At 44.6% G+C, this 14,420-nt stretch overlaps 1 protein-coding gene and 1 long non-coding RNA gene across 10 annotated transcripts in view; both read right to left on the bottom strand.

Annotated features, from left to right (window-relative positions):
* LOC135385591 (uncharacterized) overlaps nucleotides 1-2,749 on the bottom strand; it is a 139,646-nt gene extending 136,897 nt beyond the window's left edge. For all 9 annotated transcript variants that reach the window (XM_064615002.1, XM_064615004.1, XM_064615008.1 and 6 more), the window contains exon 1: nucleotides 2,184-2,749. In XM_064615002.1, the coding sequence (XP_064471072.1) occupies nucleotides 2,184-2,669 (486 nt within the window). In that variant the 5' untranslated portion in view covers nucleotides 2,670-2,749. The remainder of the gene's footprint in view (nucleotides 1-2,183) is intronic.
* A 6,999-nt stretch (nucleotides 2,750-9,748) lies between these two features.
* Nucleotides 9,749-10,469, bottom strand: LOC135383743 (uncharacterized). The gene is made up of 3 exons (XR_010420042.1): nucleotides 10,146-10,469; nucleotides 9,913-10,007; nucleotides 9,749-9,789 (listed from the first exon to the last, which is right to left on the bottom strand). It is a non-coding gene; the product is annotated as an uncharacterized LOC135383743 (long non-coding RNA).
* Nucleotides 10,470-14,420: the final 3,951 nt, after the last annotated feature.

The raw sequence follows: 14,420 nt of genomic DNA, 5'->3' as shown, positions 1-14,420 counted from the left end.
CTGCACAAGAAGTATATTTCTTTTTCTCTTGCCCTGTCTTTGCCTTATCTCGGATGCAACGGCACCTCTTCCACCTGACTTCGGAACTTGAGCACTTGAGCAACTTCTCAAGTTTCGGACGAACGTCGGGCGATGTTGCATGAAATGAGGAGCATCACGGCACGCGGATAAATCAGAGGAAAGTAAAACTAATAATACATGGAAGTGGGTGTCGGAAATGCCGTGCTGTCACCTTCAATTATGTATGCACTCTCACGTTCGAAACTTGATTGTCGATGTCACAAATTACAGAATGGCGAGGCACTCCATCGCACTGTTTGGCAATGAAGTTTGCAAAGGAGGCGTAATTGATGTCAGTGTGCCAAGGTAAGGGTCGCGCTCGCGCACGCTCTGACTCATGCTCCACAGAGAACGCTGTAAATGTCCCATCATCGTAGGCAGAAACGCTGTAGCTGAAGTCCAATGAGTGCGGGAAAAAAGAATCGAAAAAAAAAGTGATCTCTCATCTCAGCGCGACACCCTTCCGTCTCTGTGGAGTTGTCCATACATCTGTAAGATCGTAGAGCGCCGCGAGGAACTGTTCAATTTGCGTGAAATATGCTTTGCTGGCAGATTTAAGCTATTTCTAGTTGCTTGATTTTCAAGCCTTAGAAACTATTTCTACAGCGCCCCAGAGCATGACAGAAAAACCTCATTGCAGCATGCATCATTCTCTTCGTTGATCACTCACAAGATAAAGGACCAGCGGCATGGCGGTGTGGATAGAAAGAAGCATTCGCTGCTTGGTGGTTAGTCCAAGATCGTGTCGAAGGCTGCGAGGTGGTGGTTCGAATCCTACCACCGGCTGTGCTCTCGGAGGACTACCCTGGGCTTTCCGGCACTTTCCAGAGCGATATCGGCACACTTCCCCGGTAAAGTCGGCCCGGGACGCATACTAACCACCCTGTCCCCCACACCTCCCTGCTTTCCTATCACCATATGTCCACGTCTGTACGCCGTTCATAGCCACAGCTGCTTCGCGGCGCTAACGCATAATTAAAACAAAAAGGTACCTCAAACTCCAAGGCACCTGAAATTCTAATCTGATAGAGCGCTAGCAAAATTTATCCAAGATCAATCCATCCACGATAATCCTCTGAGCCATCTACAAACAAAAAAAAAGAAAAAGAAAGTACAGTAAGCTGAAGTCTTGTACTTCTTACACGGCTTTTTGTCAGCTGTGGTTGCCGACGCCAAATTGCTATTATTTCGGTTTGAATCTCTATGGCCATGGTCACATAACATGGTCACATAAGAGGGTTGTAACACGTAACATAACGTCGTATGTGTCATAGTGTCGTAACGTAATCCACCTGTCAAGCGTGCTTGGAGAAACTGGACGGGACTCATCGTTTTACCGTCTGCTTTGCGGGTCCAACTCGGGAATACTGATAGCAGCCTTCAAGGTCGAGCTACGCATAGATACGACGGAACGGCGAGAGTAAAGTGTAGAAATAGTACCACACTAATCACCGGCTCTTGCAGGGCGTGCATTTTCAGTCTTGTTATCAGTGTATGTTTCAAAATGTCGTGCAGAACAACAACAAAAAAGAAAAGTTTGACAGTTGTAGCTGGAGTTGCAACAGAGCTGTAATTACACCTTCAAGAGGCAGCGGGAAGTCGAGCGGGAAGTTAATAAATACATGAAACACGCAGCATAATATCGGACGAGACACCGCGTGTTCGAAAAATGAAATTTGCATTATTCTATTGTCGTCAATCGCACACTTGAAATGTTTTGTTTACACAGGTAATGTTTGGCTTGTGCTTCACAAGAAGCTGAGGTACCGCAACAATGGCCCCTCTTTATTGTATACCTTTCACTTGCGTGGATAAATGCACGAGGATTTGTTGGCAAGTGCAATTTCCATTTGTCTTTTTTTCCTTTTGCGCGCGTAAAATGTTTCGGACTGCAAGCCGCGAGTTTTTTTCCTGTCCGAGTCAACAAAAAGTTATCACGAAAGACAGGTGCAACGAGGACAAGCCGATAAGGGAAGATGCACACAAACCAGGGCGGTGCCTCGGTACACGCGACACCTTTGCAAGTCCTCAGGAGCTGTTCATAGTCAAAATTATCGTGGCGACTCGCGTACAATACTATATTGAGACAACTATTTACTACAACAGCAGCATGCGTAACTCACCTTCAAATTCGCTTTTGCCAACTTTTCATTCAAGGCTAGTAACCACGGATCCGTTATGAACTGGTGTTCTCTGCGATGCAACAACCAGGCTATGACCCGGTTGGTCCAATGCACTGCATCTGGATCGGAACCCGATGCAACAACCGGGTACGATGCGTTGAGAGTCGGTGTAACACCCGCTGTCGCTGTCGTCTTTTGGCTCGATGCAGTCACACAGCTCTCGACGGTGCCACCCGTCGCTTGCGGTACGGTGGGCTTCGTGGGAACCAGCTGCGGCGGCCGACCGCGCGCGAGCCGGTTCGCAACGAACGTCCCGACGAGGTAAACCAGAAGGCCTAACACCACCCATGCTACGAGCATCACATTCACGACGTCCACCATCTCTTTCGTTTCGTCTGTGTAGAGGAACTTATCCACACTTTCCGCCATCATTGCCCAAGTCACGTTGAGGCGGTGTAAAATTAGCTTGCTCGTGATGTCAAGCATGTTTTGGCAATTTCGAGAGGGAGGCCTGCCCGAAGCGGCCAACAGCTCCTGTTACACGGTGAAAGGAGGAGTGGCAACAGGCCGGCGGACGCTGCGCCATCCAGTGAAGAGAAAAATCAACGTAGTAACCAGGTGCGTAGTGCCATCGCTTGGGAGCGTTCAAAGGTAAAAGCGTGGAGGCGTTCGCTTGCTCGTTAGGTGGCGGGAGTGGACGTTAGGTGATGAGCGGAGAGCGGATTTTAAGGCACTAAACAGACGCGTTTTAGGCGCCTAAAAAGGCACTAAAAATGTCCCCAAAAGGCGTGAATTTTCTCGGAATAGGCACTATCAATATTGCACTACTGGCACTACGAGCGATGCCGCGCGCATTGGTTGCTTTACGGTAACATGTCACCAGTGGCGTAGCCACGGGGGGGCTAGGGGGGGCCCAAGCCCCCCCTACCTGCCACGGACAGACCCACACAAATCGTGCAAATCCGAGAACATAATATATGGGGGGGGGGGGGACCAGTGTGACTATCGCGAAAGTTCTTGCAGTTCATGGCGTCTATCTAAGAAGCACTCTTGAATGGGTTTCAAAGTATGAGCTTTTCAAAATGCTTCCAATCTCATGACATCACTTCATTGGTCATGACAGCCTATACATGTAATCGTACTGTGAACGTCTAAATCAACTATTTTCGTTCCCTTTTTTAATCCTCAGTTTGCAGTGTGCACAAGTATGTGTGTGTTGTCGACACAGGATCAGCGGGGGGGGGGGGGGAGTTTTCGTATCGAGCCCCCCCCCTACCTTTGAGATCTGGCTACGCCACTGCATGTCACTCTATCGTGTGCACTTCGGTGGCAATTGCTGCTAAAAAAAAAGTATGCTCCAATTATAAATTTTGATGTGATTCTTCGGTTGCACTGCAAAGATTCCAAACGTCACAAGAGAAATAGGAAGGAAAATATTATGGAGATTTCGGCGTCCAGAAAACCGCTCTGATCGCATGGCACTCTTTGTTTTGGAAAGCACCGTGCACGCATCTTCTTATTGAAAGCGTGAAGACAGTAGAAAACAAGCACCAGTTCAACGTGTTCCGGGTTAAAATTCCGTCTACGAATTGTCCTACATGCCTAAAACGGCCTCGCGACGTCGACCGTGACGATGCATGCCGGTACCAGCACGGGTACTCGTGAGGGATATCGCCGGTAGAAGACGGAGCCTTACTACCAGAGCTGTAAAGTATCTACAGGTAATTGAGTTACTGTAAGTAACTACTTTTTGCGTAACTAATTATTGTAACCAAATACTTACTGAAACATGTATCCGTAACTGTAACTTAATTACTTTTTCGAGTAACTTGCACACTTAGGGAAGTTTCTTCTTCGATCGAGTTTCCATGTGTGTGTTAGGTCCTGGCGTGGAACGTGATTCCAATGATAACCTTAAAAATGTACTGGTGTTAAGAACAAATTTATCAGCATTATCAGCGCGACTGCCAAGCACGTTGTGGGTCGTTCCAGAAGTTTGTTTTCAATAAGTATTACGTATGATACACTGTATGTCAAAGTTTTACATATGGTCCACCTTGAAAATGAGTAGCTGGAAATCATTGAAAAGTAACTCAGTAAAATTTCACGAGTAACTGACTAACTGAGGTGCATTTCTGTAACTTTTCCTGTAATTTCGTTACTTTTAGTGTCATGTAACTGTCAGTTAATTACACTTTGTGAGTAGTTTATACAGCCATGCCCTGGTCACCACAAAGCACAGCTGCAAGGGCAGAAGTGGTGTTGCACCGTGTACAAGGAATACAGGCGAAAAATAATATATTTTCTGCCACAGGGGAAGACACTTGCATCCTGTGACGTAGCGCGGCAAAGCGTGTCCTCGTTCTTCGTTGCAAAAACTATTAAATAAACACGAAGCAGCAAGTAAAGTGCCCATTTAGGCACTTATCGGCATCCATTTTAAAAAAAGGCACTCATCGAAAAAAAAAAGGCAAAAAAAGCATTAACATTAGGGTACTAATGGGTGCCCTTCGACCTCATTCGTGCTTAGAACATGAAAAGGCGTCATCTGTACGACTCCCAACGAAAAGGCATATGCCTGAAAATCCGCTCTCTATTGATGAGATACAGGGGGAAATGTTTGGCGGCCCCGCCCCCCAAATTTTTCCTGTACATCCCCTGCAAGAGGGCCCTTGTTATTGCAGCTTCAGACACCTGTCGATCATGATACATTAAAGGTCAGCTATGCCGATATCCCAAATAGTCGAAACGGTTGTGATATTCTGAAAGCCCACATCCAGCTCTCCCCAAAATACACCTTCATTCTCTCAGTTCGGTACAGTACCATGTCAAAAAAATAGGTAATTCATTCCGAAACACACATGGGCGCAGCCATTTTTATGACGTAAATGCGCCCGAACGGGCATTGTGACGTGTACGCTCCTTCGTACTTGTCAGTGGATTTCAGCTACGGCTTCTCGCGGCTTCACGTATCTGTGCTTGAAGATGGCGGACAGCCGGGTTCCACCGTTCCGCGATAAGTAAACAGTGCAGCAGCTGCGAACTCACTCGCGAACCAACCTCTGTGCGATGTTGTGACTGGAATTCGTCGTTTGTGTTTTGTGAGCACGTACAATTTGTATCAAGTCGCGTCTGCGTTAGCCCCTTTACAGCACTTGCCCATTGTAGAGGCTGACGTTTCGACAGCGTTTTATTACTGCAGGAAAATTGTGCTATGTATTTGAGAAACCGCATACTGCTATGGGACAAGTTTTACGTACGATTTATCAATGTGCAACAGCGTCGACGATGATATGTAACGACGAAAGACTTAAAACGAAATACAAATCACATTTTAAACTTTTTGTGGGATTCTGTGCATTTTCCAGAAGCTTTCTTTGAATCACGCACTCCCATGTCACGCTGCGTTGTGTGGTACGCTACAAACTACTGCATTTTATGTCTAACATCTGGATATTGTTTGTAATGAACACCGTCGCACAAAAACATGCACACGAAAGCTCCAGTAGCCATGTGGTTGCACACTATGCAGACGCAAAAGAAGTACCAGAGCACATATTGCCACTTAGAAATGTGGTGTCTGAAGAGTTAGGGCATAGCATAGATCCTAGAAATCAGGTGCACCTTATCCTTCTGTAGAGTGCTCTTTCAATTCACAACTCAGCCCATGGGGTGTAAAAGTATTAAAGGCAGTTATGTGACTTGTCGTCGTGGGTGACATCACTGGCCAGCCTCGGGATTAATTCCGTGCTCAGGAATTATTGTACAAAGCACTTTGTATGTAGGACGTGATAAGCAATATGTAAGTTGCAACCTTGTCTGCAGCATTCTCGATTGCCTCTTACCTTTACAGTTCGAGACACGTTATCAAACCATTTGCAAAGGGCACTCTTACAGGGGCTGTGTAACTTGAGTTTTTAGTATAAAATTTATAAAAATATAAGTATACAATATGTAATATGAAATTTATATAAAATCAAAAATAACATTTATAGAAAGAATTTATAAAAAAAATAAATAAAAAGGCTTCATGGAAGCAATCCGTTAGCATACCCATTGCACATGAAGCACAATTATATATGCTTGGACATCATCTAATTAATCTTCTGAACCATATGTGTGGCTGCATACGAAATTTTTTATGCGCATCCTCTGCCTTCCTATTCCTACATGTGCACACGAATAACAGTGCATATATGTGAAGTGGCAAAAAGCAACGCTAGACTCTACCATCATTGTGCCCCTTTAACTTTTCCACATTTATGTCTGGTGAACAGGGAATATCTCACTAGAAAAGAAGACATTTGTGCATTGTTTGGCAAGCAAATAAATATATTTATTTACATTTTCCATAAATCAACAATGTTGTGACCTGGTGCAAATATTAATGACAACAAGTAAAGTACTTACAAATTATTCCTATGTGCTCAAATGCAGATATGACAATTCTGTTTTTGTACCTCAGCACAGTACAGTTTCAAAATTAACAAACTGCACAGCATCAGCAATCTTAAAGTATCTGAAGAGGGGAATCACATAAAGCTCCAATAATAGACTGTGCAAACAAAGCTTAAAAAAAACGAAGTACTTAAGAAAAATCTGATTAATCGGTTGCCGTTGTGATATGTACTACTATGCACAATTCATGAATGGAACATGTTACCTCATTGCATTGCCTCCATGTGAGCACTAGAACAGGCAGCCTTTTAGGTCGCTCTTTCCGTGTTTTTCTATTGTCTTTTTTTGTTTTCTGTTTTTGCATTAGCAAGCATGGCCATAGTGAACCACAAGCAACCAAGGACAGGATGAGACATCTACAATGCGACTGCTAGCTCTAAACTGATATATTTATTAGCAGACTCTGGAATATACACACATATGCTGCTAAGAAAATGACAATTTAACCAATAGAATAACAGACAAGAAAAAGGTTATATATCTTCCCCTCTCCTCATTCTATTTCACAGGCAGCCCTAGTATCATTCTGAGTGTGTCCGTGCGTTCCCTTCGAGATAACGTATCTCTGACAGAAGCAAATCCAACAGCGGTCTGCTTACGGATGCAACTATCTTTGATTTCTCTCACCACTTGTTATTTAACCGCTGCCTTGAGCTGTGTGTTCTGGAAATTTAGGCAGCATCCAGAGTCCCTGCAATGTGTTGCAATGTTTCTCGAGGGCCTGTGTTTCACTATGGCTCTCAGATACAAACTACCCCATTTCAACACAGTAGAAAACACAGATTTGTAAATAGCATCTGTTGATTGCACTGTACATACCCCCCACATAAAGGATCATAGTGGATACTACATCTTGTGTGATAATGTCAGGAACACAAAAAATATAGATTTTAAACCACTCTTACGTCGTAGTAGTAGTATTTGTGTGAAGCTGCGCAATTCCTGTCCTGCAAATAATTTAGACCATATGTTTAATCTGCCAGCGTGATGATCCCCTGAAAAGCAATTCACACTTGGCGGGAACTACCGGTTCTGAAACCTATCCCTGACATGTGTAGCCATCAGGGAGGAAACCCAAGGGCTGCGGTGGAAAAGACAAACACACACGGCTACGTTCTCTCTGTGTATCAGCTGCTCTGGCTAGGTTTCTATTCACGCTTAATGGCCTGTATCAGTAATGCATGAAGACCACTGCTAAGTTGTGTTGAGAAACACCACTTTATGTTTGCCATGTCTAAATGAAACGTACCTGACCTGATCCAAATTAATCGTTCTGAGTCTGGAACACACAAAGAAAAAAACGCAACACACGCCACAACATTAACAGATAGCAAATGAGCTGTAGCGAGCTCCACCTTGGGACAAAGTCAACAAGTAATTCACCAAAAGTCAATGAGCGCCTGAAATGTAACATCTCCAGTGGCGTAGCCCGACCTCAAAGGTGGGGGGGGGGGGGGCTCGATACGAATACCCCCCCCCCGCTGATCCTGTGTCGACAACACACACATACTTGTGCACACTTCAAACTGAGGATTAAAAAAGTGAACGAAAATAGTTGATTTAGATGTTCACAGTACGATTACATGTATAGGCTGTCATGACCAATGAAGTGGTGTCACGAGATTGGAAGTATTTTGAAAAGCTCATACTTTGAAAACCATTCAAGAATGCTTCTTAGATAGACGCCATGAACTGCAATAACTTTCGCGATAGCCACACTGGTCCCCCCCCCCCCATATATTATGTTCTCGGATTTGCACGATTTGTGTGGGTCGGTCCGTGGCAGGTAGGGGGGGCTCGAGACCCCCTAGCCCCCTCGTGGCTACACCACTGAACATCTCTGACTGGTAGCAGGATGGCCCACGTTCAATTCCTGGTGCTAGCACTGACTGGCTTTTTCATGAATTATTTGTTGGAAGTTTCGATTTGCTTGAGAACCATTCGTCAACCATTGTATCCTCATGAGGTGATGAGGGTTTGTCATCCCAAAGAGACTCCCTTTCTGGCATGTGTCCTTATGGATGCTCATCACTGCAGAAAAAAAGAAAGAAAGAAAGGAAAAGCATTTAATGACAAGAAATGGATAGTCGCATTTACTGCATAATGATTGTGCACAACAGAAAGAATACTTTTGCACAGAAGGCTGTACTTCTTGATGTCTAACATCAAGTTACAAAATTCCAGAATATATGGCATGTTGTAAGGTAGAGAATAAGTAGAGTTATTGAGTTGTCGAGTTGAGTTGAGGGGGCAGTTGTACCCCCTTTTTATTTTATTATATATGATTATATAATTATCTTTATGTCTGTACCACCTCTCGCTCTCTACATTACAACATGTTTTATATATTCTGGGATTTTGTAACTTCATGTCAGACATTGACAAGAGCAGCCTTGTGCACGAAAGTCTCGTCTCATTAAAATTTAGATGCTCTCAACAGTCTTCTTTCTGTTGTGAATCTCTATCGCAGCATACCTGCACATTGCTGTTCTACGTACTGTGACTTTGCAGTAAGAGTATGGACTTTGGGTAAAAAGACTACACAGCACTGCTCAGGTATTTTTGCCTATCGAACAGTATGTATGTATGCAGTATGCACACAGTATTTGTGCACCGGACCCACTAAAAATGTAGTGAATGTGGCATTGCCCACGGTAATGCACCAAGTTGAACACAATTATTGTAGAATCCAGGTATTTTAGCTTACATGTCAAGCCAGTACCACACCAGTATCCAGTGTGAAGTTGTGACAAATAAATAGTTTCCATTTTTTTCTTAGCTCTCAGAAAACAGACAGTGAATTAATAAGAGTAGACAATGTTAACATGAATTCTGGGCTATTCTTCAGTTGAAGATTCACAGATAGTAAAGGCACCTTCCTCAATGGACGTTGATGACACTGAAAATTCTAAAATGTTATCAGAGGCGACATCAGCTTCGGTGTGTCAAAGGATTGTATGTCCAACAGTAATCCAGCTAACAGTAACAAAAATGTGCAAAAGACAAATTAACTGAACTAATGTAACGTACCTTCTATATCAGACAGTGAAGCTTGTAACACCCCATCCACAGGAACCAGTGTCCAGACACAAAAGTGCTTCAACTGGGAGATAGCAGCTAATCGTAATGGCGATCTTTGTTTTCCACCCTGGAAGCACAGGTTGTAACTTTGAGGGCAGATTTAAAAGTGGTGTCAAAATGTCTGCATGCGAGTGCACATGAAAAGTTGAACATAGATGAATACTCAAATTATAACATCACATTGTCATACCTGTTGGTGGAGGTGGACTGCAACTAACGTGTCAGCAATTTCTTCATGACCAGATGCAAGCCAGATCATGCTTCATTTCCGCCTTCAGCGTGCACCTGTGATAATTCAGAAGTTAGATTATCAATAGTACTATTGTGTTGTTAATCGTGGTTATATCAGAGTAAGCGCAGTAGGACAGCTGCACAATCGATTCATTAAGCTTGCTATTTTTTTATATCTGAACCTCGACTTACCATTTTTTGCTCTCGTTTTTTGCCTTGATCCTCCGTGGCACGTTCAAAATGTTATGCGTCGGGCACCTCAGATTTTCATCAGACGATTTCGTGCCGAGATTCCAAATTGCCTCTGGAGTCGCGCGTAACCTATGATAACATTCGTGGACGAAATCCTTGCAGTGGAAATTAGCAGGCACCACTGTCAGCCAAGAGCTTCGCACTGCTTGGTCTTTTGGCAGCTTATAATAGGTAACACTTGAATGCACCGATGAATTGTTCTAACAGCGTAGCACTCTCGCATCTTCGACAACTTCGCCGTGGCATATTTACGATTCATATCGCTCCAGCCCATAAAAGGCAAGGTTAGAACAAGGAAGTGCACTTTCCCAACGACGCTGTGCCAAAAAAAAAAAAAAAAAAACATTCACATGCTTTGTTTCCGGCTTAGCAACAACATAACAGCTGTTCGCTTATGTACGACGCACAGAGGAGGAAACGAAAGAAGCCAAGCAGCCAAGTCAAGAGTCCATGCCAAGCCAAAGACAGATAAACCGAGAGCAGTGACGTCGGTGCGCCCGTGCGCAGGGTTTGCCGACGGTCTGACGGCCAGGCGTGGGAACTAAAAAAACTGTTTTCTAAAAAACTACGAACAGTTGGAGCAAGATATTTCGCACACATATTCAGTGTTCGGTAATGAACACACAGCGCGAGTATCGCTCAGTTCTGCGGCACTTCAAAATCGGCATATCTGACCTTTAAGCTGACATGATGTAGCTGTAATAATGAACCCCCCCCCCCCCCCTTGTTTTGCAACCCCGCCCCGTGACTGCGATTCTGGACAAACCACAGGTGTACATTTGGCTGTAGGTGAATTATGTTGTACATTTTGTGATATCTCCCATGGACGGAGGTCTGCATGTAAGAAAACTGAAAGAAGACCTGAAGGTGGACCGTGAAAGCTGCCATCAAATTATTTTGAACTTCCTAAGATGGTGTTTTGCGCAACCCTCAACTTCCCGGCAAAAATTTAAAGTGAATCATTGAAATTGAGTCATTGGACAGGTCCCAATTTGGATGGAGGCCCGTAACTCGATGGAATCATTTGAAAGTAGGACCATTCCCCGGAATGTACCATTTGCAAGTGGGAACAGTTATAGGCTATCCAGTGGTTCCGTCTGCTAAGTGGTCAAAGAAGCAACCACTTAGCAGTTGGAATCACTGCATCACGACTGTAAACAAACTGTTACTTCTATTTTCATCCGAACGCCGTTCTAGGAAATAGCGGTGTTTATGATGAGATGAGTTTATTGCTCCAAAGCTGTACGACCGATACATTGAAGCATGCTGCTAGAAGGAATATCTGCTGCATTTGCAATTAAATCAAGGACGGGCTAATTGGTACAGGTCCATGATGGGGAGAGCAAGCAAGACAAACACACCACACAACATAACCTTAATGTTGTGGTCAATGCTGTGCATAAGCTTATGTTGTGTGGTTGTGTTTGTCTTGCCTGCTGTCGCCATCATGGTAAACTGTAAGCGTCTGCCTCATCCACTCACGAATTGTAGAGCGACAGGCGTCTTTTCGTCTTCAGCTTTCTTTTAGAAGGTGATTTCTTTCTTTTCGACTCAGGTGGCCACATCATCAACACTGGTTTGTTTTCCCCAGTATGTTCGACAAAAGCGTGGAATTTCTCGTTCTTTTTTTTTTTCATGTGCACTTTTTCTTGCCATAATGGCATAGCTTGCAGAACACATCACTTATTTGTGGGCAGGCTTGTACAAGATATTCACAAAAAGTATTAAGGTAGGTTACTGAGCGCCGGGCGAAAAAAGTAACCCAATAGAGTAACTACCGTATTTTCACGCGTATTAGCCGCACCGCAGATAAGCCGCAGGACTCGTTTTTAGATACATTTTGAAAATGTTTTTGCAGATAAGCAGCACTCGCAGATAAGCCGCGGGTAATACGACGCGACTGCTTTGTGCGCTAAACCAGTGATGCACATACAAAATCAACAGAGGCGCTCAACGCTCGTCAGCGCCGTACTCCCTGCCAGCTGCCCTGTTCCCGTACTTGTCCGCGAAGTCGACGACTTTTAGTTTGAAGCCGCTGTCGTGGCTGTGCCTCAGCGTTGCAGCCATGCCTCACCTCTAACTGCCGCGCCCGTGTCCACGAATGCTGCTGCTCTCGTCAAATGAGAACTGACGCTTAGCTGACCACGTTTTATCCCGATGACAGGTGTATTGAACCCTTCCTGTGGGTCTGCCGACAAAGGAGACCGTGGGGAAGGCCATAAACCCTGTCCACATTCCGGTGTCGGCATGATGTATAACAAAGGAGGTCAGTTCTAGTGTTCCACTAAGATCGGATTGTGCCCTCGTTGCGTGTTTTTCGTGGATTGACGGGTTAGTCCACTCGAATGTGGAGTGGACCCGCCCCTGTTCGGTATTGTTCGTGCACTGGCAGGGCGGTCCTGTTCCGAAAAACATGAGGCACTGTCGGCCCTTTCGTTTAACCCGGGGTATGGGGAAAGTACCAGGGAAAAATACTCACCAGATAAGCCGCACCCACGGATAAGCCGCAGAGCGTCCGCGAAAAAAATAAATCGCGCATAAGCCGCGGCTAATACGCGTGAAAATACGGTAAATGCCCAACATTGAAAAGTATTTATGATAGACCATTAAATGCTCTTAATAGTAACTCGTTACTTTCAAGGTACCTTGGCGCCACAGTTGGAATTCCCTATCAAAGAAAAGCTTGAAGTTAAAAATGGCATTAGCAAAAAAGTTTTATTAGCTCGCAGGAACTTCTTCTTTTCAAAATTACCATTCAATAGCCTGCTCTGTTTCTTTTTATAAACCACATAACCCCCTATACTGAAGACGCGCTCCACAGATGCGAACGAATGCTCCACTGAAGCGACAGGGTTACTGCGTTTTGCTCCGTATCGTTGCGTTAGCCTCATAAAGATTAAAGGCTGATTCACACTGCTGTGTTTATGGCGCCCTTGCGTGTTACGTCGGCTGATTGCGAATCAATGCAATGGAACATCCTTCCGGATGGAACGAAGGTACACGTAAGACGCTGCACGCAGCCGTAAACGCAGTTATGTGAATCAGCCTTTAAGAGGCCGTACCTGTCGGGGAGCAACTCCGATTCACGATTTTCCCGATTCTAGATGGCGACACGCTCTACGTCCTTATCACGCCGTTCGCCTCCGACTCTCGAAATAACCCCCATTGTGCATGGTTGACCTCGTGAGTTTAAGGCGGACCGCGCCCTCTGCGCTGTTTGTCGAGAGGTAAGTGTCGGACTTCGCCACGAAAGCTCCGCAGTTCGATTCGAGACATTCACGTCTCTTTGCTTGTCTCCTATTGCTATATGAGTACTTTATTTTTATTTTGTTGTTATATATTTATGCTACAATTATTGTTTTCACAAGTCACTGGCGCCTGTACTGACTGATTATGGAATTTTTAGTTGCTCGACGTAAAAGTGTGATCGGATAGTACGGATGCCGGTATCTCGGAGGCTCTCAACTGGATCTACAAGCGGCTGTAAATTAGGCTATAAACATTGCCTACACACAGCGCTTACAATGCCATGCTGGAAAATCTAGTGCTCGAAACGGTATTCGTTTTTTTTCTGCACTCGCTTACATGCAATTTACCTTGATAATAACTCTATTATTCGTGCAAAACGACATTTTGATATGTATATTTGTGGTAAGTAAGCATTATCAAATATCTGAATTCATTTACAAGGCGTTGGTGCAAAAGACTTTTCAGAATTTCCGTCGTAGAACAGACTTCTTATTATTACCCGGAAACTTCAGTAACATATTTGAAAGGCTCCTTTCTCCCATGTTCTCCCTTCTTTTTCTTTCACCTTACACCCGCTCAGAAAAATGATGTCAGTCGACAACCAGAGTGACAGGGGACTCCCTTTCTTCTGGTGTGCCAGTCTGCAAAACCGTACAAAGGAGGTGAAGGGCGATAAAGGCTTCGGGTCGACACACGGAAACCAACCAAAGATGATATGGAAAGCCTAGGATACAGTGCCGAGTGTCAGCAACGAGAAATACCCAGTGAAATGTCCTGCATAATCTGAAGTCGAGAGACAATGAACGTCTCCACGGCGTCTACCTAGGAAAGGCGCCAGGCGACTACCTAGTTGCAAAGCATCACACCAGATGGCACCACCATCCTTCTTGTGACCACCAGTTCTGGACATCCTGGGATGTCACATCCCAGGATGCCCAGGTGAAAAATTTTCCAACTGGGACTAGT

Source organism: Ornithodoros turicata, chromosome 2 (assembly GCF_037126465.1).
Source record: "Ornithodoros turicata isolate Travis chromosome 2, ASM3712646v1, whole genome shotgun sequence".
In the NCBI taxonomy this organism is placed as follows: Eukaryota; Metazoa; Arthropoda; class Arachnida; order Ixodida; family Argasidae; genus Ornithodoros; species Ornithodoros turicata.
This window is presented reverse-complemented; position numbering and strand designations above follow the sequence as displayed.